We start from the raw sequence: 27031 nt of genomic DNA, 5'->3' as shown, positions 1-27031 counted from the left end.
GGTCATTATTACATTAAAAAAAAAAAATGAGCCTGTGGGCAACTGAAGCCGCTCCCTTTAAATTTACGTCAAAAAGGGGGATGTGACTTAGTTAAAATAATATTGAGTTGAAGTTACCCTGTGTTATTTTTTAAAAATTATTATTCAGCATGGAGCATGGATTGAGCAGACTCTTATCTGAACAGCCCAAAGTAAGTAACAGTGGCATTGACTGTCTTATGTATATGTGTATTAGTTTGATGATGACTGATGACGATATTGACATAGCCAGGTACAATCTTCAGAGTTCTCCAAAGGCTCCTTATGTCTTTGACCTTTCAGTCCATCCCGGCTTAGCCAAATATTTTCACCATTTCCTGGTTTTCTACTGTCGAAATGTACGACGATCTGTAGTCATTCAACAGTTTGTATTAAAAACAAACTCTCTGCCGCAGACCAGTTGTGTGAGCATGCGCAGAAAGAAGGCAAGCGTGATAACTTTCCACATTACCGTTTACGTGTTAAAAACTTTTACTTTGGTTTGGGAAAGGGAAAATTCTGACCCTGTGAAACCAAATGTAATTCATTCAGGTAACGAGTGTTTACTCCATTGTGGAGTGTTTTTTCTTTTTTTTTTTCTTTTGGGCTTGGGCTTCTAACCTGATTCTGATTGGAATGTTAGGTTCAATGTAAACCCAGTTCACGTGTTATCCTCTTCGGACAATGTCAACAATACAAGTGCATTGTCAATATTGTTTTTGGTTTCTATGAATTTGCCAACACTTTTTGGTCAAATCCAGTTGCTCCGCTCGCAGTAGCAGTGTGTTTATTGTGATGTGTCACTGAATTTATTCATCTGTCAGTCATTATATATCATGCAGCAGTTTTCACTTGTGCATTTTACCTTTACACTGCACGCAGAGTTCCGGTTGATGTGGTAGAACGTTTTTGAATAATATGATTTCTTACGACTTGTGTTCTGTCATGTCTGTCTGTATTTTATAATAAAACTGGGGCATTTCTGTGTGGTGTTTGCTTCTCCCTGTGTCTACAGGGGTTCTTTCCCTGGCCTCTCACTGTATGTGTGTGTTTGTGTGTGTGTGTGTGTGTGTGTGTGTGTGTGACATTTGAAATTGTGTGTTTGTCATGTTAAGAAAGACTTGCTTGTTTGTGCAAGTACAAAATAATAATGTCAATGATTTTAATGAAGTACTACCTTTTCTGGAACTTGTGTTGTAAAAATGAACCCCCCCCAGCCCCCCCCGACAGGTTTGTACATAGTCAGAATGGAAGTTATACTCTGCCACATAAATGTGTGTATGTTTTATGAACAGTATAACATACAATGTGTTTTACAAAATGTTTGCCATTCATTGTGTGTGTGACTGTAATTTATGTTATCTCATTTTGATTAAAGCTTTTGGCCTTTTGTTGACGCACAGTACTGTCTCTGTCCAGCAAGGGGAATGCTAATGCTACTTTTGTTTTTATATTCTAATTGGATGGGATTGGATCCGCACTACTGGGCAGTGCATCGTCTCTCTGGAATGTTTATAACTCATCTGCCTCTATATGTTAGGGCTGTAAGTGTACCAGTGTTCTAACCACACAGCCAATGATACTATGTGGCGTTTATATTTTATTCAACGTTTTTTGCTTTTCTGGTTCATTACACTTTTATTAGCATGAATACATTTCAAGAAGTTGTGTCAAATGAATACATTTTTTTTTTTGGTTGAGGTCGGGTGAGTCTAAAGAGCCTGATGATGCCATAATATGATTGGTCCATCAGATAGCGCCGTCCCTCCAAGGACCTTGTTAACATGTGAACAGGATAACCTTTGAACGCAGTCACAGCAGAATAAATGAGACGACAGTGTCAGCATGACGTCTTTGATTGATGAGCTGCAGTGAGTCTTCCTTGTCCTCGACAGAAAGGTACTGTTCCTTTGGTCTCCTCCAGGGAGATTTTTTGTATACTTTTGTATTTTCTATGGAGATAGTTGTGCAAATGGAAAATCAACTGTTGGATTGCTCTGAACTGCCTCTCAACTGCTGAGATGAGTTTGTAGACAGATTCTAGATGGATTCACTCACTATTAATGACTGTTTGACTGAATCGTCGTGTTGTGTTGTTATGACTTATGCTAGTCAGTTTTGACATCAGTCTTGATTTTCAAAGATCGTATAAAAATATCTCCAAGTCAGTTATGCTAATTCCACCAGCTGGTAATAATTATGGTAGTTTAAACAGAAAGACAAACAGAAAGAGGGCTGTTGTCAGTTAATATTTCACAACCACTTAAAACATTTTGTCAGATGACCAAACTTAGATAATATTTTCCAGAAGCTTTCGTAATATCTATTAATCTATTAAAACCCTCAATATTTAGTGTTCAGTGTGCCAGTGCACAACACATGTGAGTCACAGTGACAGGCCAGTAAGAGTTATAGCTTCTTACATAATAGATGTTGATGATGTTGAGTGGTATTCACTATCACATGTTTACACATTGGGGACACTAGCTTTCTAGATAACACTGGTCGAATGCTAATTTAGATTTACCCAACAATTGCATCAACTGGACCAATCAGCATCTGCAGAGTTTCTGATGACAGTGTTTTTGTTCTGACTGCATGGCACAGTAAAGCTTTAGTGAACCATCAGAAAATACAGACATCAATTTAAAGCTTTAGAGCCTGTCACGCTTGGCCTCATGTAGTAATCAAGACCATGGACAGTATCCGTCTTTAGCCAGGAACTGTACACTGAATATCAGCAGTCACTCAGATGTGAGGTGGTAAAATGTGTGGAAAAATACAGTCGAGAAGAGACGGCCTGGTGGATCAGTGGCGTTCATAACCCTTAAAACTGGGCTTTGAACAATTTTTCAAAATAATTTCAGGCTTTTTTATTGCTCTAAAGGGAAGTAATAAAGACAGCATCTTATGCCAGATATTATCTTTATGAGACAGTTCCCTTTCCACTTGGACTAGATTACATTAATATCATAAATTGAAAGACACCTGTCAACTGAAGGTGCATTTATAAACATTTAAGAATAAAGCCCAAAAACTAAATTGGACACAATGGAATTGGAGGTGCTTGAAGGAAAGAGAAAACAGTGTTGAACCTGAATATGGGATGGTCATCGAGAGGGCAAAAGTCAAATTACAATGAATCTATTCTTTTTTTGAACTTATTTTTTTATTTGACAAATACATACACATACACATCGAAACATACAAACTTGAACATACAGAAAGGAGATGTATATTAAATAAAAATTAAGTCATTCAAATGTCCTTTCCTCTCCAAATTATTGACTGTGTCTCTGTACATTTCCAGCCAAACAGAATACTTTTCAAATGCAAAAGAATATATTTGTACAAGTAACACAATGATACAAAATCTGAAACACCTATAAGTGGAAACAGCAGCGATACAGAAAAAAAAAGATAACTAAAGCTAAAGAAGAGAGAGGAAAAAAGTAATAATAGTAACATTCATTCATTCATTCATCTTCTATACCCACTTATTCCTATTCAGGGTCACAGGGGTCTGCTGGAGCCTCTCCCAGCTGTCTTAGGGCGAAGGCAGGGTGACATCGCAGGGGCCATAATAGTAACAGTTAAATAAAATAAATAAATGAAAAAAATATGAAAATAAATGAAATTAAATTCAAAAAGAATCTGAGGTTACAAGAGTCCTGGCTTTGCCTTTACTAGTAATGACCATCTCTTATCAAACAATTGTGTTTTCCGCTGTAGTCTGGCTGTGATCTTTTCCACGATGAACACATTCTTAACCAGGTCTCTCCATTGCATTATGCTTGGAGGCTGTGGTTTCAACCGTGAAGCTGTAGCAGGATTCTCAATAAATACTTTGAGTTCTTATCTGTCATGCTGTCAGGAATTATACCCAAAATGTAAACTCTTGGTTCCAATGGTAAGTTAATGCCAAAAATCTGTTTGACCTCCTTTTGAACATTTTCCCAGATGTAACTTTGGGCAATCCCAGAATATATGGGTGTAATCACCCACTATGCCACATTCTCTCCAGCATAAGTTAGTTGTATTGCTGTATTTTGATAAATGGGGTGTAGAAGTAACGCATTTTCACTTTCCACTCAAATTCCCTCCAGGTTGGGCTGTCAGTTATTTTATGTCCCTCCTTAAATGTTTCCTCCCACTCTTCTTCTGATATTATGATATTCGCTTCCAGTTCCCACTTTTCTTTGATACCCAAGTTGTTATCCTTAGATTCCTGTTGTAGTGCTTTATATATTTTTGATATCACTCCCCTCCTTATCTTTTCCTCTGAAAATGACCATAACACTTCCTCTAATTTAGATGGTGTCTTACAGATGTTCTCCCATTCCTGGTGTTTCTGTAGATAATTTCTTAGCTGTAAGAACTTGTAGAAATCTTGTGCTGGTAAGTTACAATGAATCTATTCTAAGAGAAGTGGTCATGATATGGAATAACAACAGGAGAAAAACAATGGGACAACCGCGGGGGAAGGAGGGACATTTTCACATTCAGGCCTGACAATGGAAATTAGTGTCGACAATGAAAAATTATTTTATATGAGAAAAATGTGTAAAATGTAAAATGTGTTTTTTGTTCTCCTTTTACTTACTGTACCTGACGTTGCACTTTTTTAGGGCACCATTATGAGCCAGTGCTTAAGTCACCCATTCACAGCTTCTACATATTTATGATAGAATGGACCCAGAGGTGCCCTAGCCATGGTGCAATGTTAGTAGATCAGAGTGCACAATTGTTTACAGGTGATATCAACCATGTTGCACGTGCAAACTTTCTGTCAATGATTCCCGCAGTGCTGGATTTCATTGTGGAGATTTTGGACTAATCTATATGGCAGCTTGGAATCGTTACCATTTTTTTCAAACTCTCTGAAGAATTTACTATGTATCTGTGTGGCAGTACAGCCCTGAACACGATAATGGTGCGGGAAAAAGATACATTTGGCTTTGTCATTGCTTTTACAGACAGTAACATGGTTATTGAAATTGTATTTGCCTTCTCCTTACTGCACAGGCTGTGATGAAGTCCAAATATTCCCTTGAGAAGAACAGTGCAGTCGGAGAGACTACAGTGAGTAGGCTACAACAAGTTATTCTCCCTGGTATCCTCAAGTGTGCCACTGAATGTTTGCATCTTCCCTTTTTAATGTTCCCCCTTTGAAATATAATTAACCCTTGTCTTGAATGTGGAGCAAAAGACACCTTTCTTTTCGGTTACTTAATAAATTTATTTGAATCTCCTTTAATCTGCTTAGACGATGAACGATGAATGCTTTTATTACATCGCAAGCATTGTTATGGTGTAAAGTTACTTTTGTCTTAGTTAAAATGATCCCTCATGAGCCGAGACGTGCGTTAAGCATACAGTGATATCATTGACATGGACTTGGAAATGCTTAAATGGCCATTGTGCCGCTGCTAACACAGGTACATTATGACTCATGAGTATTTTTCTTTTTTTAAAGAGCAGGAAACAACTTCCCTTCACTGCTTTAAAAGGGACAACCAAAAAACAGCAGGCTTTGCTCCACCACTTTGTATTTGTTTGTTTTAAAAGAATTGTATTTTATAATAACTAGTATTACTTAATATTAGTCACTTATCTTTCATTGTTGTATATGGATTGACTTAACTGTTTCTTGTAATTACTGTAATAAAGGTATAGTTTTCTTGTATTCTTTTTAGTGCTGCTACAGCGTAGGTTCCCAGTTTGGGATCAGTAAAGCACATCTATTCTATTCTATATTCTATTTTATTTTGTTTGTTTGTTTCTACAGGACAAAAATGGCCATCTCCCTGATCTGGAGAAAAGTCACAAAGCCAAAGCGTCTTTCTTCACAAGATACCACCAGAGCCTTCAGAACCTTAAGCCCTTCAGATGCTCCTCATCAAAGTTAGTGCCGTCCACACCATACTATTTACGTTTTCATATTTGAGTGCTAAATTCTAAACTTTCCTTTTCCAGCTCCCATCCTCTGGACAGCGCAAGTTTCCTGTCCTTTACAACCTTTGCCTGGATGACGCCCATGATGTGGCGCATATTTAGGAACAAGCACGATGATGCTGACCTCCAACTTTCTCCTCATGATGCAGCTCAAAGCACATCTGAAAGGTCAGTTTTCTTCATTTTGTTTATTTGTGTTATATGCTCAAGGAAGCAAAGGTTCACTCCTGAGATTTTCCTTCCATAAACCCAACCCACATGTGCGCTGTGCAGGCTCCGCAGACTCTGGGATGAGGAAGTGGCAAAGGTGGGCCTGGAGAAAGCCTCTCTGGTGCGAGTTATCCTTCGCTTTCAAAGAACCAGGATGATTTTCTCCGCCCTTGTTGGCGCTTTATCCATGGTGGCAGTGTTTACCGGCCCGGTAATATATCCATTTTTTATTTTATTTTATTTTTTTAATTTGACAGCAATTGTGTTTGTTGTTGTGTCTTATACAGTATTCTGATATGTGTCACAAATGTGGCAAGAGATGCATCCGAAACCAAAATGGCTCCACCATATAATTTCAAACCCACTACGAGTGAAGTTTGATCCATCACATTCCAATTCAATGCAAAGTGAAATTCTGTCTGGTATTGGCAATACCGATCCAACACTGATACTTTGTCCAAATACACCAAACGTGTGTGAAATCACAGGGCAAAACAAAAAATGGAATCCTTTGAAGGAGTCAGAATTTGGAGGGGCCGATCCTCATCCCAGCCACTTCACACTCGGCTTTGAACAGTTCTAGTGAGAGCTGCTTGTCCTTGCGCGATGCCCTAAAGGACATCACACAACCTTCTAGCTGACTTCTCTGGATATAACTGTCGCCATGTAATTTTTTTCAAAAGAATTATACCATATTGAAAGTAGTAATAGCTTATTGTTATGTGAGACAATGTGTTGTCAGATTAAGGATTTTTGCAAGAATTGTGAACACTGGAAATTATTATGATTTTTGCTGGGACTGTGTGCATCATTTTTAACATACTATTTAGTCTTGTGGAGATCCTACTAACAGCGTGTTTCCACTTTAGGCAATTCTTGTCAACAAGATCCTTGAATACATTGAGGACCCAGGGTCATCTACGGTAACCTATGGTGCTGGTCTGGCTGTCGCTCTGTTTGCATCAGAGTTCTTTAAGGCCTTCTTCATCTCTCTGCTATGGGCCATCAACCTGCGCACTGCAGTCAGACTGAAAGGAGCCTTCTCAGGAATGGCCTTTGAGAAAGTCATCTCTCTACGGGTGCACAGCGGCATCTCAATGGGCGAGGTAGAGTTTTACAGAGGGCTTGAATGCAGTTGCCATGTACTGTATATTACCTAATTATCATCTGTCTCCTGTCCAGATGGTTAACGTCCTGACCAATGACAGCTACAAGCTGTTTGATGCAGTGTTGTTTGGGAGCTTTCTGGCATGCGTGCCTGTCCTCTTCATAGCATGCGTTGTCTATGCCTGCTTCATCCTGGGTTACACAGCCCTCACTGGGGTCATCGTCTACTGCATCTTCATCCCAGTACAGGTTTGCACACGTCAATATTTTGACATATTTGAAGACTCTAAAAGTTATTAGAATATATAGCATACACGGAAGTGGCCACAAATTCCCTTTGCAATGGAAACCTTTCTTCTTTCAGGGTGTCCTAGCCAAGCTTATTAACAAATTCAGATGGGAGGCAATGATGTTGACGGACAGTCGTGTTCGCACGACGAATGAGATTCTCAACAGTATCAAACTTATCAAGATGTATGCCTGGGAAGATTCCTTTGGGAAGAAGATTGCAGGTATTGTCCGGAGCAGTGTCAACTAAGTACCTGTTGACTTAAAATGAAACCAATCTTATAAGTACAACTAAACTGAATGGAAATGGAGTATTCCTACATGGATTTATTTCTAATGCTGAAAGGCTATGATTTTTATGATTAAAAAGCCACAGTTGGCATAGGCATGAGAGATTAGAAAACCATGCTGCAGCCTGCCACCAACCCACCCACAAGGAAGTGTCTTTGTCATGTGCCTCTTGCCTATTCACACATAGCATTCTATCTCTCTTGTAGGGTTAAGGAGCAAAGAGGTGAAGAAACTGAGGGTTGTCAGCTACATACAGAACATGAACCTTAACCTCACCAGTATCATCCCTGGTGTTGCCACAGTTCTCACCTTCTTGGTGCACACCCTCCTGGGCTACAGTCTCCATACGACAGAAGTAAGTGACATAACAGTGCAGACATGTTTCCAAGTCCCCACTGAGAGACAATACAACCAAAATGACTGACAGCAATTGGGTAAATACTTCTAGGATAGCAGGATGGGGAAAAAATGGTCGCGTACTGACTTTTTTTTTTTTGTCTTTTGCATTTTCCCCTATTTTAACTAAAATGTATCTTTTTGTTATTTTTTTTATACCTCTTTGCCTACTAGGCCTTCACCACTATTGCCATCTTCAATTCCATGAGATTCTGCCTTGCTCTATTGCCCCCAACCGTGAAGAATCTGGCTGATGCCGCAGTGTCATTGGAACGTCTGAGGGTAAGCCTTATCATCATCCTTCGTTAAACTTTCCTGTTTCATTCTTTGAACTTAGTGTACGATTGTTTATCCATGATTCCGCCAAACACTTCAGAATAAATGTTCTAGTCTCATGGTTTAGGCACAGTGGCAATGAGGAAAGACAGGAGGCAGAGCTGGAGGTAACAAAGATTAAAATGTTGATAATCTCCTCGACGAGATAGGATCAGGAACGTCAGTTGACAGAGCATTTGAAATGTTGTGGAGATGAAGTCCGACGGCCAGACTGAGATGGTTTAGACATGGACAGTGAATATATCGATAGAAGGACGCTGAGGTTGGAACCTGGCTGGCAGGAGGTCTAAAGGAAGACCAGAGAGGAGATTTATGGATGTAGTGAAAGAAGATATGGAGTCAGTTGGTGTAAGAGAAGAGGATGCACTGGATAGAGCTAGATAGAGGCAGTGCCATTAATTGCAGTGGCAACTCATGACTGTTTAACAACCTTTTTGAACAAGGTTCACCTTGCACTTGCACACTTGACTTTAATTTGATTCGCCTCTGTCAATAATTTCTAATTTTCAGTTAAAATCTACATGCGACAAGTTCAGAATAATCACAACATCTTACATTTAAAATGATTAATACATGGACAAAATTGAATTTGTTGGTTTTTCAGAAAATCATGCTGATCCAGAATCCGGATCCATACCTGAAGCAGGATAAGGACAGTGACTCGGCCATAGTAATGAAGAATGTAACACTTTCCTGGACCCAACCAGAGAGCTCAGCAGACCTAGTACATGGGTCGAGTGACAACAAACTGGAAGAGGTCCCAAAGAGTGAGACAGCAGAAACTTTGCCAACACTGAGGAATATCTCCCTCACTCTGCCTAAGGTAAGCCTTGCTGTCAATATGGCTGAATGTGACCAAATTGTATATCAAATCAAACATTTATTGTATTTTATGTAATAAAGGGAAAACTCCTGGGTGTCTGTGGAAATGTGGGGAGCGGAAAAACGTCACTGATTTCCAGCATTTTGGAGCAGGTAGGATTATCTTCTCTGAGGATCTGAGTCTTTGACTCACTGTTTACTATTGCTGCGGAATTCAAAATAGTTTTGGTTTTCTTACAGTCTGCTACACAAATATTGCACCCTCATTAGTTTTAATCATATTATTTCCTAACAAGGAACCCCCAATCACCCAAATAGCGGTTGTGTAAATTCCTCGTACCTCATTCTTGACTTCTTTTCTGGATCTGTGCAGCGGGGGCAGTATCCTTAACAGGGAAACCCAAAATGCCCTCTCCTTCGCCACTTCCACCAGTTCTTCTGGGGGCACCCCAAGGCGTTCCTAGGCCAACTGGGAGACATAGTCTGTCAGCCTCTCTCAGTGTGTGTCTAAAACTCCTCGCCAGGGAGGCATCCTAACCAGATGCTAAATCCACCTCAACTGGTTCTTCATGATGCAGAGGAGCAGCGGCTGCACTCCAAGCTCTTCCCGGATGACCAAACTTGTCACCCTTGGCCATCCTGAGAAGGAAATTAATTTTGGCCGCTTGGATTGGTGACCTTATTCTTTTAAAAGCTCTTGACCATAGGTGAGAGTCGGAAGGTAGATTGTCCAGTAGATGGAGAGCTTCGGCTTGCGGCTCGGCTCCATCTTCGCCATGACGGGTTTGCTTGGCGCCCGCATTACTGTCAACTCTGCTACAAACTATCTGTCAATCTCTCTCTTTATTCGACCTTCACTAATGAATAAGACTCCGAAATACGTGAACTCCTCCACCTGGTATAGGACTTCCCACCCAGCCTGTAATGAGCATGCCATCCTTTTCTGGCTGAGGACCACGGCCTCAGTTTTGGAGGTGCGAATCCACATTGCTAATCGCTTCATCTTCCATTGTGCACCACTCCAGTAAGAGCTGCAGGTCTGTGAATAATGAAGCCAGAAGGACCACATGCCCCCCCAAGAGGGGGCCATTCACTCTGTTCTCCTTAAGTACCCCCCACAGGGTCCCTTGGCGTACGCAATTGTAACCCTTCACTAGGTCCACAAAACACATGTGGACTGGTTAGGCAAACTCCCATGCGCCCTCTAGTAGCACCCTGAAGAGAGTAAAGAGCTGGCCCACTGTTCCATGGCCAGGATGAAAACCATATGCTCTCTTCGGCATCCTGCAGTAGATTACAAAGTATTCCTTCCACCGCAATATCCTCAATACTCCCCCTTTCCACGCGCACTGTAGACAGTGTCAGGAAAAATCAGTTTAGGAGGGGAAGCGCGTTTAATTTCTTGACTTCTTTCAAACAAATCAGCGCAAATGACACAACACAACTTTGGTGGTCCACCAGGAAGTAATTGTGTAAATTAACTCAACTATCATGTAATTCTACGTAATATAAATGTCAAGGTGTCTTTTTGAGAGTAACTTGAATTCAAATGTCACTCAAAGAATGCAGAATTACAATAATGATTCAAAATTTCGTAACATTGCATTATTTATGCCATGTGTGTTTTTCTCTCTTCTTGTCTTAGATGCACCTGCAGTCGGGATCCCTCACAGCTAACGGGACATTTGCCTACGTTTCCCAGCAGGCCTGGATATTCCATGGAACTGTCAGGGAGAACATTCTAATGGGCGAGGTGTATGATGAGGCCAGGTAATTTATCTCTTAAACCATAAACAAAACGAGAAGTGACTGCAGTTAAAAGCTGCTGTAATGTCATTAAACTCTGTGTCACCACTGTTCTTGTTTGACAGACATTATGGCGGCAGACAGGGAACCTTTAAAGTTATGACAGGGAACCTTTAAAGTTATGTCATGTGTGTGAAAGCACTCTTCTTATCTTTACTTCTTATCTAGTTTCTATCAGGAACAGCTGTCAAAAAAAAAAAGAACATAGTTCATGAGACCTGTGTACAGCATTTGTCAGTCACATCATCAAGCAGGCATTCATGCCTCGGAGTAGTTACAGTTAAAATAGTCTGTGACACATACCAGGGCTGCTTTATTAAACAAATAACTGTCACGTTGACTGCACATGTCCTTTTATGATCATGGGCAGTTTCCCAACAAAATGTGTTTGCTGGTGTTTGTTGGAACAAGGCCTTTGTCAATATTAGATTTACAATTACTGATGATGAACTGCAAATTAAGCTGGGACAGAAAGAAATAACATCTTTCATAAAATTGATGAACTTGAAAATTGTTGCCACCGTAGTTAAGTTTTGAATATTTTTTTTCTCAGCTGCCCCATGTGTTCTAGGTAAATAATTGTTTTTCGCCTTAGATATGAAAGAGTGGTGGAGGTCTGCTGTCTCAAACCTGACTTGGAAATCCTCCCTTCTGGGGATCAGACTGAGGTAAAACTTCTCTGATGTGCTGACGCTGTTGTGATGGCCTTGGCGAAGATTGTATAGATAAGCAGGGCCTGTATTATCCTCAATACCCCCTCAGGAATTGAACTATGCAACACCACTTCCCATGGTGTTCATTAAAGGAAATAGTCACCGTTAAATGAAACGACTTTGCCGTATCCCTAATTACTTTGGATCATTTAAGATGCAATCCCTTGAGTATGGTGCTCCTGAGTGATATTTAATTTCATGTTGGGAAAAACATGATTTCAATATTTATTATTTCAACACTGTTGTCCAGATTGCCCGCAGTTTTTCCATTTTCTCCAAAAAAAAAAAAAACATTCTCTGCAGTTTCATGTGGATTTGCCTCACTTTTCTAAATATCCATTATCTAAAACACGTTTTGAAAACATTCTAAGGATCTTTCCACATGTTGCAATAAACAGAGAATGCCAGAATCACATGTAGCTTTCTCTTATCTTGCCCGGGCCCATTTGAATTAGCATCTTCCTAAGATTGTTGTTCTTAAGACTTAACAGATGTATGTGAATACAGGTTATGGCATCTTGAAGTTAGCCTAACTTTGTGCTGTTCTCGTGTCAGATTGGTGAGCGGGGGCTGAACCTGTCAGGAGGGCAGAAGCAGAGGATCAGCATGGCTCGAGCTGTCTACTCCAACAGGGACATCTTCCTCCTGGATGATCCACTCTCTGCCGTTGACGCTCATGTTGGGAAACACATTTTCGAAGAGTGCATTAAGAAGGAGCTGCATGGGAAGTCTATCATTTTTGTCACACATCAACTGCAGGTAGGCGTATGGACATAACGCATAAGATCACTCAGTTTTATTGATGCAAAAGGTTTATATTGTAGTGTCGAAAAGGTTAGCAGGCAGCGGGATAACACAGCAGTGATCTGAATTTGTAATTTCTTTAAACGGAGCAATTAGTGATTTTATTCATTGTTTTAACCACAAGGGTGTTTGTTGATTTGCACACAAGACTAGCGAGAGGGTGGAGCGTTGGAGATGAGAGGAGCACGAGTAGGTGAGGCTATGAAGCCTCTTGGTTTTAGTTTACTTGCTGTGCTCAGCTGTGCTCTCTCAACTGTGAAATATCGCCCACCGCACTTTTAAATTAAAAAGATGTGAAATGTTTTCCCAAGCCTAAGGTACTCCTTATGTGTTCCCCAGTATCTAGAATACTGCGATAATATTTTGGTCCTCGAGGACGGCGAGATACGAGAAGCAGGGGGTCACAAGGCTTTAATGGAAGCCAACGATCGCTACGCTCAGCTTTTCCGGAACTACCAGATGGAACAGGCCAAGGTAAATACAAAACCATCTTCACCTTTCACACAAACTGTTTCCCTACTGTTCTAAGCATGTCTTATCTTGATTTTGATTGCTTTACCACCTCCAAAAACAATAAAAACAAAGTAAGGGAAGGGTGAAATCATCCCATAACCTCTGCCATAAGAACAAACATGTCTGTTACAGTGACATGGGTTCATCGATCATGGTATACTGCTTTCTGCTGTAAAAGCAAGTCTTCCATTTATTACTGTGTCGGCAGACCCACTGTTGTTTTGTCATTTACAGACTAATACAGATGAGAATGAAGTCTCACCAAAAGACGCAGACCAGATGGAAGAGGTTTCTCACAGGAATCGCGCAGAGAGTGGCATAGCAAATCCAGGTAGGGAAGCCAGGTTGAAAAGAAATTATTAATCATTAGTCTGTCTTGCAAAAGATAAGTTCAAAATTTCAAGGCTAAAGTCGAAATGTTGAGAATAAAGTCGAAATTTTAAGATTTAAGTGCAGATTCAATTCTGTGAATAAAATTGAAATTTTTGAGATTAAAGTCGAAATTTTGAGATTAAAGTCGAAATTTTGAGATTAAAGTCGAAATCTTGAGATTTAAATTGAAGTTTCAATTTCGGGAATAAAGTCGAAATGTTGAGAATAAACTCAAAATTTTCAGATTTCAGTGCAGATTCAATTTCCTGAATAAAATTGAAATTTTGAGATTAAAGTCGAAATTTCGCGATTAGAGACAAGCCTTGTGTCGTACTTCTGTTTTTGCCAGCATATTTCCTGTTTACTGTGGGTTGCTTTAGTCCACCCACGGCCACCTCAGTTTGCTGCCACTGTTTACTATCATCCAGTCTATCATCAGTCTCAGCGCTAACGCTGCATCACTTTGGCGCCTTCATGCAAAATAAAATCGCAGGCAATGGACAAATACAAGGGTGTTGATGGTTACACCTGCGTGCCATCCGGTGAGGCTACGTTGTATCGCAAGACACTGATCAAGTTGAGTGACACTGAAGACGTGGTGCGTAGGAATTACCGAAACAAAGGACCCAGTGGGCTCTGGCACATGGATGGCTTTTGACAAACTGAGGCCGTACTGCATTGCCATGAGTGACTGCATTGAGTGCATGGAGGCCTACACAAAACAGTCCAAGTGGTTCCTGCACAAAAAGACCATCATGTTTTCAACATGGCCATTTCCTGTGTCTCTGACAGTAAACGCAGACGCTCCGGCCATCCTCCCCTAGCGAGAGAGAGATGAGGTCAAATAGTCAGCAATCACTTTGGGATCCTGATTGTTTTTATAGTCCTGCAGCCGCACAATATAATGGCTAAAACCGTCAAAGCACTTGCCTCAGACTCCGGGCTCACTTTATTATCAATATTTTGACTTTAATTCTCTCCGTGTGGCCCAAATCTTCTGTCGTACTTTCCTATTAATCACCTTATTCTTATTTCTCAAGCAAAGTGAACACTGTGGACCAGGAAACAGTCCAATTAGAATTAAGATAAAAGCTAAAACTGAAGATGAGGATGAAGCTTGATGGCACAAGCCAGCCACGACTACACACCAATACTTCACATAATTTGCAATTTATACATTAACCCCTTCACAAACATTTTGCTTCTCCTCAGCGTTTGACATGTCAGATGAGATGGATGCGGACGATGGAGCCCCTGCTGCTCAGAAGTGTAAGTCTTTAAAATTGTTTATTTTGACATTTTATAATTTTTAAAACACAACTGGTAGCTTCATACCTCACCATGTAATAGATTATCATTGTTTTATATAATGCAGTGTGAGTTAATTATTAGTACTAGAATTAGTTACAATAAAACAATTTAAAAAAAGTTCAAATTCAAAGCTCTTCATTTGTCTCCCACTCGTGGTGACAGACAGCAGTGTAAACCCTGAAACTGTGGGCCGAACAAACATTTATTTCAAGTTGCCAACAATGCATTATTTGCATTGGTGTAGCACAATGGTTGATATGTCCACTTCTTTAATGGCAACACCATCATCTTCTGCCCCATCAGCTGGTGAGAGCAGTGAGCTTGTTACCCGGGAGTCCACCACAGAAGGCTCCGTCTCCTGGAAAATTTACCACAAGTACTGCAAGTCAGCTGGAGGTCTGAGAACACGCACACCCTAATCCATTCATACCACATTCATTGCCACAATTTCACGATAAAGTTGGGAGAAGAAGCCAAAATGTCCCCCTGTCCCAATGTGCTTTTGAAACATAGGCCGGCTTGTGATACCGTGTTTACGAGGGCAGCTACACCGACCCATTTTGACTGCTTGTCGGTACTGATCATTTTTTGTGCTGTTTTAGGTTATTTCCTCTGCGCCATCTGCGTCTTCATCATCGTCCTGTTGATTGGCTCCACGGCCTGTAGCAACTGGTGGCTCAGCTACTGGCTAGAGAGTGGTAGTGGTAATGTAAGAGTTCCCAACATATTATTTGTCCTGGTTTTATTGTGAATTCTTTTTTTCTTTTTTTCTTGGGTAGTGAAAGAAGGCTTCAGTTAGAAATTGAGTGCAGATACACAATGGTATTAGACAAATAGGAAAACAGGGACAAGCGCAATAAAAAGTACATAAGCAGACTTAAACAACCTTGGGGGGGCCGGGAAAAAAGCAGGCAGGATCACAATAGTAAATCACTTTACTTTACTGTACTTTACTTTACTTTACAGAGGACTTTATGCTTCCTGAAGTACTTGAGTAAACGTTACTTGAGTCAAGTCAAAATATTTTTTTACTTTTTGATTAGGGACATTTCAGAACTTAAAGGTTAACTCTTTTACCCAAGTAAAGGAGTTAACCTTTAACCTTTAACCTCTCTCTTTCTTTTCTTTTCTTCCCCTCTTCTTGTTCTTTAATAATTCATGGCACATTTTATTGTGATTTCCATGCACGTGTACCACTTCACCACATCTCTCTCTTTGCCACTCAAGGTTACAAACAGTAACATCACGGACAACGAAAACCTGCATTTTTACCAGATGGTCTATGGACTACTGATGTTAGGCACTGTGGTTCTGGCTGCCGTCAACGTCTTCTTCTTCACCTCTGTTACCTTGAACGCTGCCTGCAAACTCCACAACTCCATGTTCAAGACGGTACTGTCAGGCTGCCGCCGCCGAAAGCTCACTGCGCACCATCACGACATCAGACGATAGGTTGTAATTGGAGACAAATGTGTTTGCAAACCACCGCAGATCATAGGAAGCTCCATGAGTTTCTTTGACACGACGCCATCTGGCCGCATTCTCAACCGCTTCTCCAAAGATCAAGATGAAGTGGACTCGGTGCTCCCCCTCCACCTTCACATGCTCCTGCAGTTCTCACTGATTGTCACCTTCACCATGGTCATCATCGCGGTGGTTTTCCCCTTCTTGCTGATAGCAGCGGTTGCCATAGGACTCTTGCTAGCCATCATTCTCTTGTGAGTTGGCACAAGCACGCTGCAATGATACAAGCTGTGACTGTTTTATAAGATTGTATTGGCACTGTGGAACAAAGGCCTTCGTGTATTTGATTCTGTGTGCATGCAATTCTTCTGCAGTATTTTCCAGAGGAGTATTCGTCAGCTGAAAAGGAAGGAGAACATCAGTCGCTCGCCCTGCATCTCCCTCACCACCTCTACGCTACAGGGCCTGAGCACTATTCACGCCTACAACATCAGAGACACGAACATCAAACTGTGAGACACTGGACCTCTTCTCATTCATCACCTTATCTCCTTAACCTGCTTTTCCTTTGACTCTGCTGGTCTTCCCTGGACTTTGCATACAGCGCGAGAAGTGCTAGCTTAGCACTTAAAATCATCTCTGAACCTCTCATTGTTACAGTGTGATGCTACGTTCACTGACTCCGGCCTCTGGTCTCTCTCACAATCCAGGTTCAAGTCATTAAATGACATCAACTCCAACCACTATTTCCTCTTTAACGCTGGAACACGCTGGCTGTCCTTCTGGCTTGACTTCATGGCTGCAACAATGACCCTGCTGGTGGCGCTGTTTGCGGTGCTGAGTAACATTGACCCAGGATCGAAAGGCCTCGCCCTGTCCTACACTATACAGGTAAATCTGAGCAGTGGCTAAGTTATATTGTGTCTTTGTGGAGACACACTGAAAGCAGCTTTAACGCGCAATCTGACATTATTTTGTTGTGGGGGTGGGCTTGCAGCTGACGGGCATGCTGCAGTTTGTCGTGCGAACAGCGACGGAAGTCGAGGCAAGATTTAACTCCGTGGAACGACAGCTTGAATACACCAAAGTAAGGTCAAAGAGCTCTGTGCTGCTTTGTATTAAACACTTTCTTGTATACAACAGGTTAATTGCATGAGAATATAATTATCCAGGTGGGCAAGAAGGGTCAGGTTTCTGTATCCACAGGATATGACTGGTGCTACTGCTTCAAATTTGGGGCTTTCAATGTGGGTATTTTATTTTGTTGTTTCTGTTTTGGACAGACTTGCGACTCGGAGGCATCCAGACATACGAAGGATGTGGAAATGCCACAGGGCTGGCCACAGAAAGGAGCTATTACCTTCAAGGACTATAAGATGAAGTACAGGGAGAACACACCCATAGTCCTTAATGGCCTCAGTTTTGTCATCAAAGCTGGAGAGAAGCTAGGGATTGTGGGAAGGACAGGATCTGGTGAGAACGATGAGTAAATTCAGACCTCTGGAGAAGTTAAAATGCTTGAAAATTGAAATCCCTAATATATATACATATATATATATATATATACATATATATATGTATATATATATATATATATATATATATGTATATATATATATATATATATATGTATATATATACATATATATATATATATGTATATATATATATATATATATATATATATATATATATATAAATATATATATGTATATATATGTATATATGTGTGGTTTATGATCATCAAAATGCCCTGACATGCTATCAGTCAAACGTTGGGACACACTTTCTCATGCAATATTTTTGTGTGAAAATTTTTTGCAATAAAATAGAAAAAAATACATTTAAAAAAATCATTTTTTCATATTCAAAATGCTGTCTTTTTGTAGGGAAGTCTTCTTTAGGTGTGGCTCTGTTCAGGCTGGTGGAGCCAGCAGCAGGCACCATCATGATAGACGGAGTAGACATCAAGGCCATTGGTCTCCAGGATCTACGCAGCAAATTGTCCATCATCCCTCAGGATCCAGTCTTGTTTATTGGCACCGTCAGGTAGTCACAAATACATCCAAAGTCCTCAGCAGAGTAATGCGTACACACGCTGTTTCACTCTTACAAGAAAAAAAAAAAAAATCATTGAAATAATATTGTATGCAGGTACAACCTGGACCCTTTTGGTAACTACACTGACGAGGAGATCTGGGAGGCACTGAAGAAAACCTACATTAAGGACTCGGTATGATGACGGTTGTAATCTTCCAAGAATTTTGTCAAATTCACGGAAACAATTGAGATTCTTGACAACTGGTCAAGACAAGAGAGAACATACACACTCCACACAGAGAGGCCCCAGGACAGGATCGATTACTGCTGCGTCAATAAAGCCTCATATATTTACAGTAACCTGCCATTGATAAAGATTGCAGTGATGATGGCATAACAGTTGAGTGGGGTTAAAATGTTGAGATCACATTGTACAAAACCAAAAACCATATTCAAATGGATTATTACACATAATAACTATTTGAATTTCTGAAACGTATTCTGATATTTAAAACGTACCAAATTGCTGTTTAGCCCTCAAACATGTTACATGTTCCAATTTTAATGTGACTGGGATTTTACTAGGATAAATGAATTAATTTTACCAGTTTATCTGTTACCGACATCACCAGGTGGATGATTCTCCTGGCTTTGCTTACTTTGTCGTTTTTTTTTGTGGGATGTCTTCCAACAGTGGTATTAATTGATTTGGAATGGTTTACAGGAGAATGGGTCAAGGGTGACAGAGGTTACAATTCTCCAGGTGGCAAAGGGCCAATTCCAATTAGTCCCTTAACTCCTCAATCTCAACCGTCGCCCTTAACCCTCAATCTTGGCCCTCAAAAATAAGTGTAAGGGCTTAGAAATGGGACACCCCTTAAGTGCAGTTACGTCTTCAGACTGTGGGGGGCGGCCTTACGCCAAAGCTACGTCCAAGTCTGTAAAGAAGACGACGGCGACGAAGAAGAAGAAGAAGAAGAAGAAGAAGAAGAAGAAGAAGTCCTCCGTCGCTACACAACGATGTGCACAAGTAACGTGAAGCTGGTCCGGCTGACAAACATCGTAAAGTAAAAAAAAAAAAAAAAAAAAAAAAAAAAGTTACACAACAACGATGTCAATAATCAATAAAAAAAAATCTTAAACTAGGGTGAATTCCAATTCCTCCCTTAACCCTCAATCTCTAAAATGCGCGCTCCCGCGAGGTGCAAGTGCTGTCCCGATTCTAAGAACGTCAAGTTGAGGGACGAGTTTAAGGGCTGTATCGCCCTCAATATTGAGATTCTCCGGCACCACCCTCGGCAGTAAGGGCTACCCAGAAGGCAATGCGTATTTTCGCCAAGACATCTTCAAAAAAGATCGCGATGTAAAAGCGAGCTACAAATGGAAGTATTTTCTTAGTCAATAAAGATATAAATATTATGAAACCATTTTATTGACATCGTTGTTGCGAGGTTTGTCAGCCGGACTGGCGGTCCCGGCTTCATGTTACTTGTGTACCTCGTTGTGTAGCGACGGAGGACTTCTTCCTTTTTCGCCGTCTTTTTCTTTTTTTCTCCTTCTTCTTCGTCGTTGTCGTCTTCTTGCCCGACTGGACGTAGCTTTGGCGTAAGGCCGCCCCCCGCAGTCTGAAGACGTAACTGCACTTAAGGGGTGTCCCATTTCTAAGCCCTTACACTTATTTTTGAGGGCCAAGATTGAGGGTTAAGGGCAAGGGTCGAGATTGAGGAGTTAAGGGAGGAATTGGAATTGGCCCTAAAACAATAAAATGGTCTCGTAATATTTATATCTTTATTGAATAAGAAAATACTTCCATTTGTAGCTCGCTTTTACATCGCCATCTTTTTCGAAGATGTCTTGGCGAAAATACGCAATGCCTTCTGGGTAGCCCTTACTGCCAAGGGTGGTGCCGGAGAATCTCAATATTGAGGGCGATACAGCCCTTAAACTCCTCCCTCAACTTGACGTTCTTAGAATCGGGACAGCATTTGCACCTCGCGGGAGCGCGCATTTTTGAGATTGAAGGTTGAGATTGAGGGTTAAGGGAGGAATTGGAATTCACCCTTAAGTCTCTGTAGCAACTAACTCGAATTACTGTTGACAAATGTAATTATTTAAATTAGCACTACGAATCCATTTGATTGTTGCTGTTTTTCTAATCTGACCTTATCAATGTTTTGAAAAGATCTCTCGGCTGGAAGGAAAGCTAGAGGCACCTGTGCAAGAGAACGGCGAGAACTTCTCTGTTGGTGAAAGACAACTCATCTGCATGGCTCGGGCGATACTCCGCAATTCTAAGGTGTGTGGCTTTAAAGGCAGCTCGAGTGGCTTGTATCGATAAACTCTGTGCATTGTATCTGCAGTTTTAGTACACTTATCCATCTGAAAATGTTGGTTATTTCAGTCAAGCATCACTTGTCGTAGTTGTCTTGGTCAATTCCTTTCTTCCCTCGAAAGGTTCTGCACGTTTTCCATTGAATTTCAAACTAATATGAGTGGCAATGAATAACTAGTGAGTCTGCTGTGGAACGACAGATCATTCTTTTGGATGAGGCAACGGCGTCCATTGATGCAGAGACGGACACGCTCATCCAGACCACCATCAAAGAGTCCTTCCAGGACTGCACGATGCTCACCATCGCCCACCGCATCAACACTGTGATGAACACGGATCGTATTCTTGTCATGGATAATGGAAAGGTAAGGGCACAGTTCAAAGAGACAGGCAATGAATGCAGTCAACAGAGCTCGTTTTACATGGAGTGTTCCGTCCCACAGGTGGCTGAGCTGGACTCCCCAGAGGCGCTGAAGGCAAAGCCAGACTCTCTTTTCTATTCACTCCTAACCTCCGCAAACAGCGTCAACTCCTGAACACCTGAGCCGCAACACACGATAAATCAAGAATAGTTACTGCACTTCACTTCATTTCAGACGGAATTTGAAATAATTTACTAATATTTTGTTATGCTGTAACCAAATTTGAATATTTAACGTCTGTATTTTATATTATGTTTTTTATTTAGGAGAAACATTCATTCATTTGTTTTCTACACCCACTTCTGCCGCAGTCAGGGTAGTGGGTGATAGAGGAGCGTCTCCCAGCTGTCTTTGGGCGAAGGTTCACAATCATTTACACAGGAAAAACATGCAAACACTACATAGAAAGACACGGAGGCCACAGATCAAACCTGTGACCTTCTTCCTGTGAGGAAACCAAATGCACCACCAAGTCATACTCAATAAACACTTTAATACTTTTTAACTTATGAATTGTTTCCTGTTCATATTAATATTAGACCTCAGCTCCTTATCGTGACTCTTCTGCTGAGTCTCCAACTTATTTGAACTATTTATGGATTTTATTTTTTTCTGTTATTTAATCTGTTTTTTTAATGTGTCATTTGTAAACTACTACTTTTCAAATTTAAATGCATTTTATTGTGTCAATAAACATACAAACAGTCAGACTTCTGTATTTAAATCTATGTATTGTGTGGATTTTAGAATAATTGTTTACACTGTGAACTCTGCTATTCTCAGTATCTCTCCCGTCTTCTTCTTATCACTGCAAAAAAGAAGGAAATTCAAAAAATCTTGGGCACACAGACACACAGTATTCAGCAGGTACAGAGATTGAGCTGACTAAGATAAAAAACAAAAAACAACAACAAAACAAAACAGGAAGAACTCTGTACACAGAAGTCCATAGAGAGCCAGAGTGACATAGTGAAAATGTTTCAGCTTTGAACTTTCATCAAGTAGATGCTGACAGAGCGAAAACAACTATTTTAATGTTGAGGCAAAGTTCACACAAACCACAATTGACAACAGGTCTGGTTGGGTTGGGTTGGGTGGGTGGGGGAGGGGTTCTGTAATGTGATTATTTTTCTTTAATGCAGTTTCTCTATTGATGTGATTTATCGTCTCGTTTATATTGCATGTACTTTTTTTCATTTTTATTTGTGGATTGGTATTTATTGGTATATATTGGATTGGACTGTGTATTACTTGGATTTTTCTTTGCATAAAGCAGGGGTGGTTCAAAATCACAATCTATCTATTAGACTCGAAGCCACAATGAATGAAAACTCAGTTGATTTTTGGACACTTATATACTGCAAGGGACCAGATTTTTACACAAACGCATGCATATTAAAGTCTTCTTCAAAGGAACCAATACTCATGCCCTTTTCTTTAAAACAAGTCATCATCCTAGCCACACGTGATGGCTTAATTAAATCCCAATTGCTCTGCTTTTTAAGAATTTGTACCGAACAGCAAGACTTTAAAGCAGCTCTAGGTAACTTTTCGACCATAAAATGATGATTCCAAACTCAGTAAAGCGGTAGATAAACGAATAATAGGAGTGGTGCCGCCTCGGCAGCGAGAGGGGGGTTTTGCCGGCTGTAACTGCACTGCGTAACGAACCACTTAACGGCAACGTCACACGTTTATTTAGAGGCGGTCTTACATACTACTATTACAAATACATAAGATTGTAAAATGACGGAATGGAACCCAATAAGTAACCTCGATGAAAGACGAAGTGATAATAGTGTTGAACGTTTAATTCGTAGCAAGCGCAAATTACCTCGGGCTGCTTTAAGCACAAAGTGAAGACAAAGTGAAGACGCTGTTCTTCACTTTGTCCACTAGAGGGTAATGTTGCTCTTTCCTCAAAAACATTGTGACTAAACATTCAACACTTTCCAGCAAGTAAAACCCATTTTATCCAGGTAGTTTCGCGTGTATTCAAAGAAAACAACAGCGAAACAAAACTCCTTTGCCCGTCCCAACTGTGTCTCAAGCATCGCTGTGTATGAAAAAGAAAAATAATAATAGACCAAAGTTCTGGTATCATACAAAATACAGGTATTTAAAGTATAGATGCATTTTGTTCATCACAGTTTCAGATTTAAGGTGAAGTCTGCTTTATTATTCGACAGCCGAACTGAACAGTTTTGAAACTGATGCGTCAGGTTGACGTTTCACAGTAAAATCTATATGAAACAAAATCCAGCACGTTGCATATTATGATGAAAATCAACCGGATCCACCGTGTTTTCCAGCCATTGACTTCCTGCCTGAACGATTCTACCTGCTGCACTTGACGCGGTGGCTGAAGCGTGACAAAAAAAATTAAACGGTCTCGTATTTCACCAGAGCGGCGCGGTTTCACGCTTCTGAAACGCGCCCGCGCCACGCCTGATGTGAACTTTCAGGCGTCGTGACCGCGTCAAACGCAGCAGGTAGCATCGTTCAGGCAGGAAGTAACTGGTCTGAGAACACGGTGGATCCGGTTGATTTTCATCATAATATACAATGTGCTGGATCTCCTGTGTTCTCATACATCCATGGATGTCCCCTGTTCCACCAGACGCGTTTCCTTGCACGGCTCGTCCGGTTCACGCGAGGATTGCTTGCAAGAACGCGCGACAACCCAGGTAGTTTCACCTGTATTTAAAGAAAACAGCGAAACAAAACTCTTTTGGCCGTCCGACCTGTCTTAAGTAGCGCGGTGTAAGTAAGTAAGTAAGTAAGTAAGTAAGTAAGTAAGTAAGTAAGTAAGTAAGTAAGTAAATAAATAAATAAATAAAACTGAACTGCTGGTATCATGCAAAAGGTTTTTAAAGTGTACCTGCATTTTGTTCGTTATAGTTTAAGATTTAAAGTTAAATTCTGCTTTATTGTTTGACAGCCAAACTGAACGGTAAACAGTCTCAGGCACCTTAGTGCGAGGTCCCTGAAAGCATTTCATTAGTGCAAAAAACCTTTATGGATACGACGCAAAAGTGGCGGAGATTATGGCCGCAATTTACCGCTACGCTCCATTCTTTGTGGATCTGGCCCGACGTCTTTTTGCCCTTTAAAATGGTAGTAGAGGGTTGATAAAGATTTTTTTGTTTTTGTTTTTGTTTTTTTCCTTGTCCAGCACAGTCTCCCAAGCCTGTGCCCACTAGACCAGCCATGAAACCTGCACCTAGTCAGTGGAGCCTTTGGCTCTACCGTTCATCATCAAATTTATTGTGAAATTACCATTTTAAGGTATAAAACCCACTTAGTGTTGCTGTTGTGTTTACACGATGATAGCTTTCTGTATTCATATCTATTGGATGACCATTGGTATTCACGTGTGATTTTTATGAGCTGAAATCCCCATCACCTCCCATTGCTGCTGTTCCCTCTCAGTCAAAGGCACACTAAGGCCGTTCTCAAATCTGAAGTGACAGGCTATACTTTCATGCACACATTACAGTGTAGCCTCAGGCAACAGAGCCTACTCTGAAAACGTTGGGACCTGGTTATTTCTATCGGAGTATTAAAGTCACAATTCAGATAAAGCAAATGTGTATGAGCCGGCTGTACAGCTGTGGGAGGACTGATATCACGTGTGAATAATGGAAATGTTTCTTAAAGACTTGTTTGTATTGATTGGCATGTGAGGAGAGGAACGCAGAAGTGGACTTGTGCAATAGAGGTCTTTTCTTGCACTTGCATTACACATATTCCTGGAGGGAAACTGTGTGCCTGAACGGCCCATAGGTCTTAGAGCCTTGAAAAGAGATATTTTAGTCAATACAACGTCAAGTTGCATCCTTAGTAGTTAGTTATTTATCAATAAATGAATCTTTGCTCCATAAAAATACAGCTCTCCTTGTGATATCTTCAGAATTATTATGACGTATGGAGGAAAACAAAGAAAAACATTTGCAATTTTTAATCAAAAGTTTAAAGTCAAGGTTTATCAACAGAAGTGTGACATTTAGCCCCCATTATTTCCCCATTCCTTGTTCCCCCAAACACATTATAACACATATACATTAAGTTGTGCTAATAATGGAGAATTGCTCAGCAGTACAGTCAAGCGATAATATAGTATAATATTTTGAAAGAACATTTTCCCAGCAAAGACATAGTGAACAATATTTCCGCATCACACCTGTTCAATCAATATCAAATTCTGTTTTTTATATAACAACTATTATTGAATAACTCTTATCTTGTAGGTTAATTCATTATTTAAGAAACTTTCTGAATTGCAATGAGTCACCTTATGAGACTGCACGAAGATAAAAAGTAAAAGGTGAAACAATCTATTATAGCCGTATTATACCAAGTGCACCACATGGTGGCAGTAGTGAACCTTTTTCCTAATGTAAAAGTCACCGAGACACATACGTTGTACTGGCAGTCCTAACAATTATAGAAAGAAAGGATGCCATTCATGGAACACTGATATTCATGTCCATAAATTAAACCTAGATATTAGAATTCATCCAGATTTTCATTGAAATATTTTTTAATAATGCAAATTATGTTATACAATTACATTTGAAATGACCAGTTTGATGCTTAATTACTAACATTAAGTAACACTACTCGCGCTATGACAGCATCGTTTGCTCCCGACAATAAGCAAAGATAGAACATCAAAAAGGCAAAGAATGAGAGAGGTGCAAATGGATGAGCTCAGCTTTAATTGCAGTGTGTTTTCTGAAAGCCAAGCGGGTGGCGGAGCGAAAAAAGTAAACAGAGAGCTTTGAAAAGGAACTGCGAACAAGAAAAGGGAGGAAACGTGAGAATAAACGAATAAGAGGGGGTCGAGAGGGGAGTGCTGAGTAGATGGAGAGTGTTACAGAGGGGGCGAAAAGGTGAAGAGAGGGGGTGAAAGGCGAGGTCAGCCACTGGATCCGGCTTTGATATTACGTGATGATGGACTGAGGGCAGAGAAAAGGTAGAGAAAGAGGGAGGAATTTAAAGGGGGGAGAGATGGAGAGCGTATTGTTTTCATGGCAAATTGATGTGATCCATCTGAACCATGTGACTCCTCCAGCACACTCCCTGAGTGACCAGCACCACACCCAAGGGCAACTGGAATTGCAATGTGAGCACCCCCCCCCCCATCCCCCGCTCCCCCTTTTCTGACTTTTTTTTTCTTTCTCCGCCAGCAATAAGAGACGATGTATGTCCTCTATTTTGCCACGGAAGTGAACAAACAAAACGACAGCCTGTAGTTATGTGTATCGCGCTCTTTCTTCCCCCCTAAAAATATATTCCGGGAACAAACACCCCCTCTGAGAGGTGGGCACGCCGCCTGCTTCCCAGGTCATTTTCTCTGGAGTTGCTGCTTTATTGTGTTCGCTGATCCGATTTCCCTTCCTCTCTGGTGTGATTTCTCTTTCGGGTGCCCCAACCAATCTTGCAGCCACGGTTCACCTGAAAGAGAAAAATAACGTGACCTCCGCTCCAACACACCACCAGCATCAGCAACGGAAACAACAACAACAACAACAACAACAGCACTGCATAATAACGCTTTCACTTTAGGAATGGGAACCAATGTGTCTTTGTGATCTATCTGGGCCACATCAAATATATGAATCATATTATTTGGGAGAAATTGGGGGGTAAAGGAGGGGGGCCGGGGGGGAGGGGCAGGCTTGACCTGTTTACAGCGCAGGTGGATGCTGTGAGAAGCTTCCAACGATTTGGCCCAGGTGTTTTGGTAATGATAACAGTGTTATTGTAACGTTAGTGAATGCTGATGGCAAAACCAATTCTACAAATGTTTTGTAGCTGTGTTATTG

General features: G+C 40.7%; 1 protein-coding gene across 1 annotated transcript; it reads left to right on the top strand.

The window, feature by feature from the left end:
* Positions 1 to 1807: 1807 nt before the first annotated feature.
* On the top strand, positions 1808 to 21366 carry abcc12 (ATP-binding cassette, sub-family C (CFTR/MRP), member 12). The gene is made up of 31 exons (XM_076028424.1): positions 1808 to 1917; positions 5044 to 5100; positions 5807 to 5922; positions 5995 to 6141; positions 6247 to 6394; positions 7053 to 7289; positions 7366 to 7539; positions 7655 to 7802; positions 8076 to 8224; positions 8440 to 8547; positions 9206 to 9424; positions 9505 to 9576; positions 11069 to 11193; positions 11825 to 11897; positions 12498 to 12701; positions 13086 to 13220; positions 13494 to 13590; positions 14844 to 14900; positions 15246 to 15338; positions 15545 to 15651; positions 16170 to 16334; positions 16434 to 16660; positions 16781 to 16918; positions 17117 to 17297; positions 17404 to 17493; positions 17690 to 17879; positions 18296 to 18455; positions 18561 to 18639; positions 20629 to 20742; positions 20979 to 21143; positions 21222 to 21366. The coding sequence occupies exons 2-31, from the start codon at positions 5050 to 5052 to the stop codon at positions 21312 to 21314; spliced, it is 4062 nt and encodes a 1353-aa protein (XP_075884539.1). The 5' UTR covers positions 1808 to 1917; positions 5044 to 5049; the 3' UTR covers positions 21315 to 21366.
* The last annotated feature ends 5665 nt before the right edge of the window (positions 21367 to 27031 follow it).

This window comes from Nelusetta ayraudi, unplaced genomic scaffold (genome assembly GCF_046127955.1).
Source record: "Nelusetta ayraudi isolate G7.1 ecotype Tasmania unplaced genomic scaffold, CSIRO-AGI_Nayr_v1 ptg000023l, whole genome shotgun sequence".
NCBI lineage: Eukaryota > Metazoa > Chordata > Actinopteri > Tetraodontiformes > Monacanthidae > Nelusetta > Nelusetta ayraudi.
The sequence above is the reverse complement of the archived record's forward strand: the minus strand, read 5'-3'. Positions and strand labels throughout refer to the sequence as shown.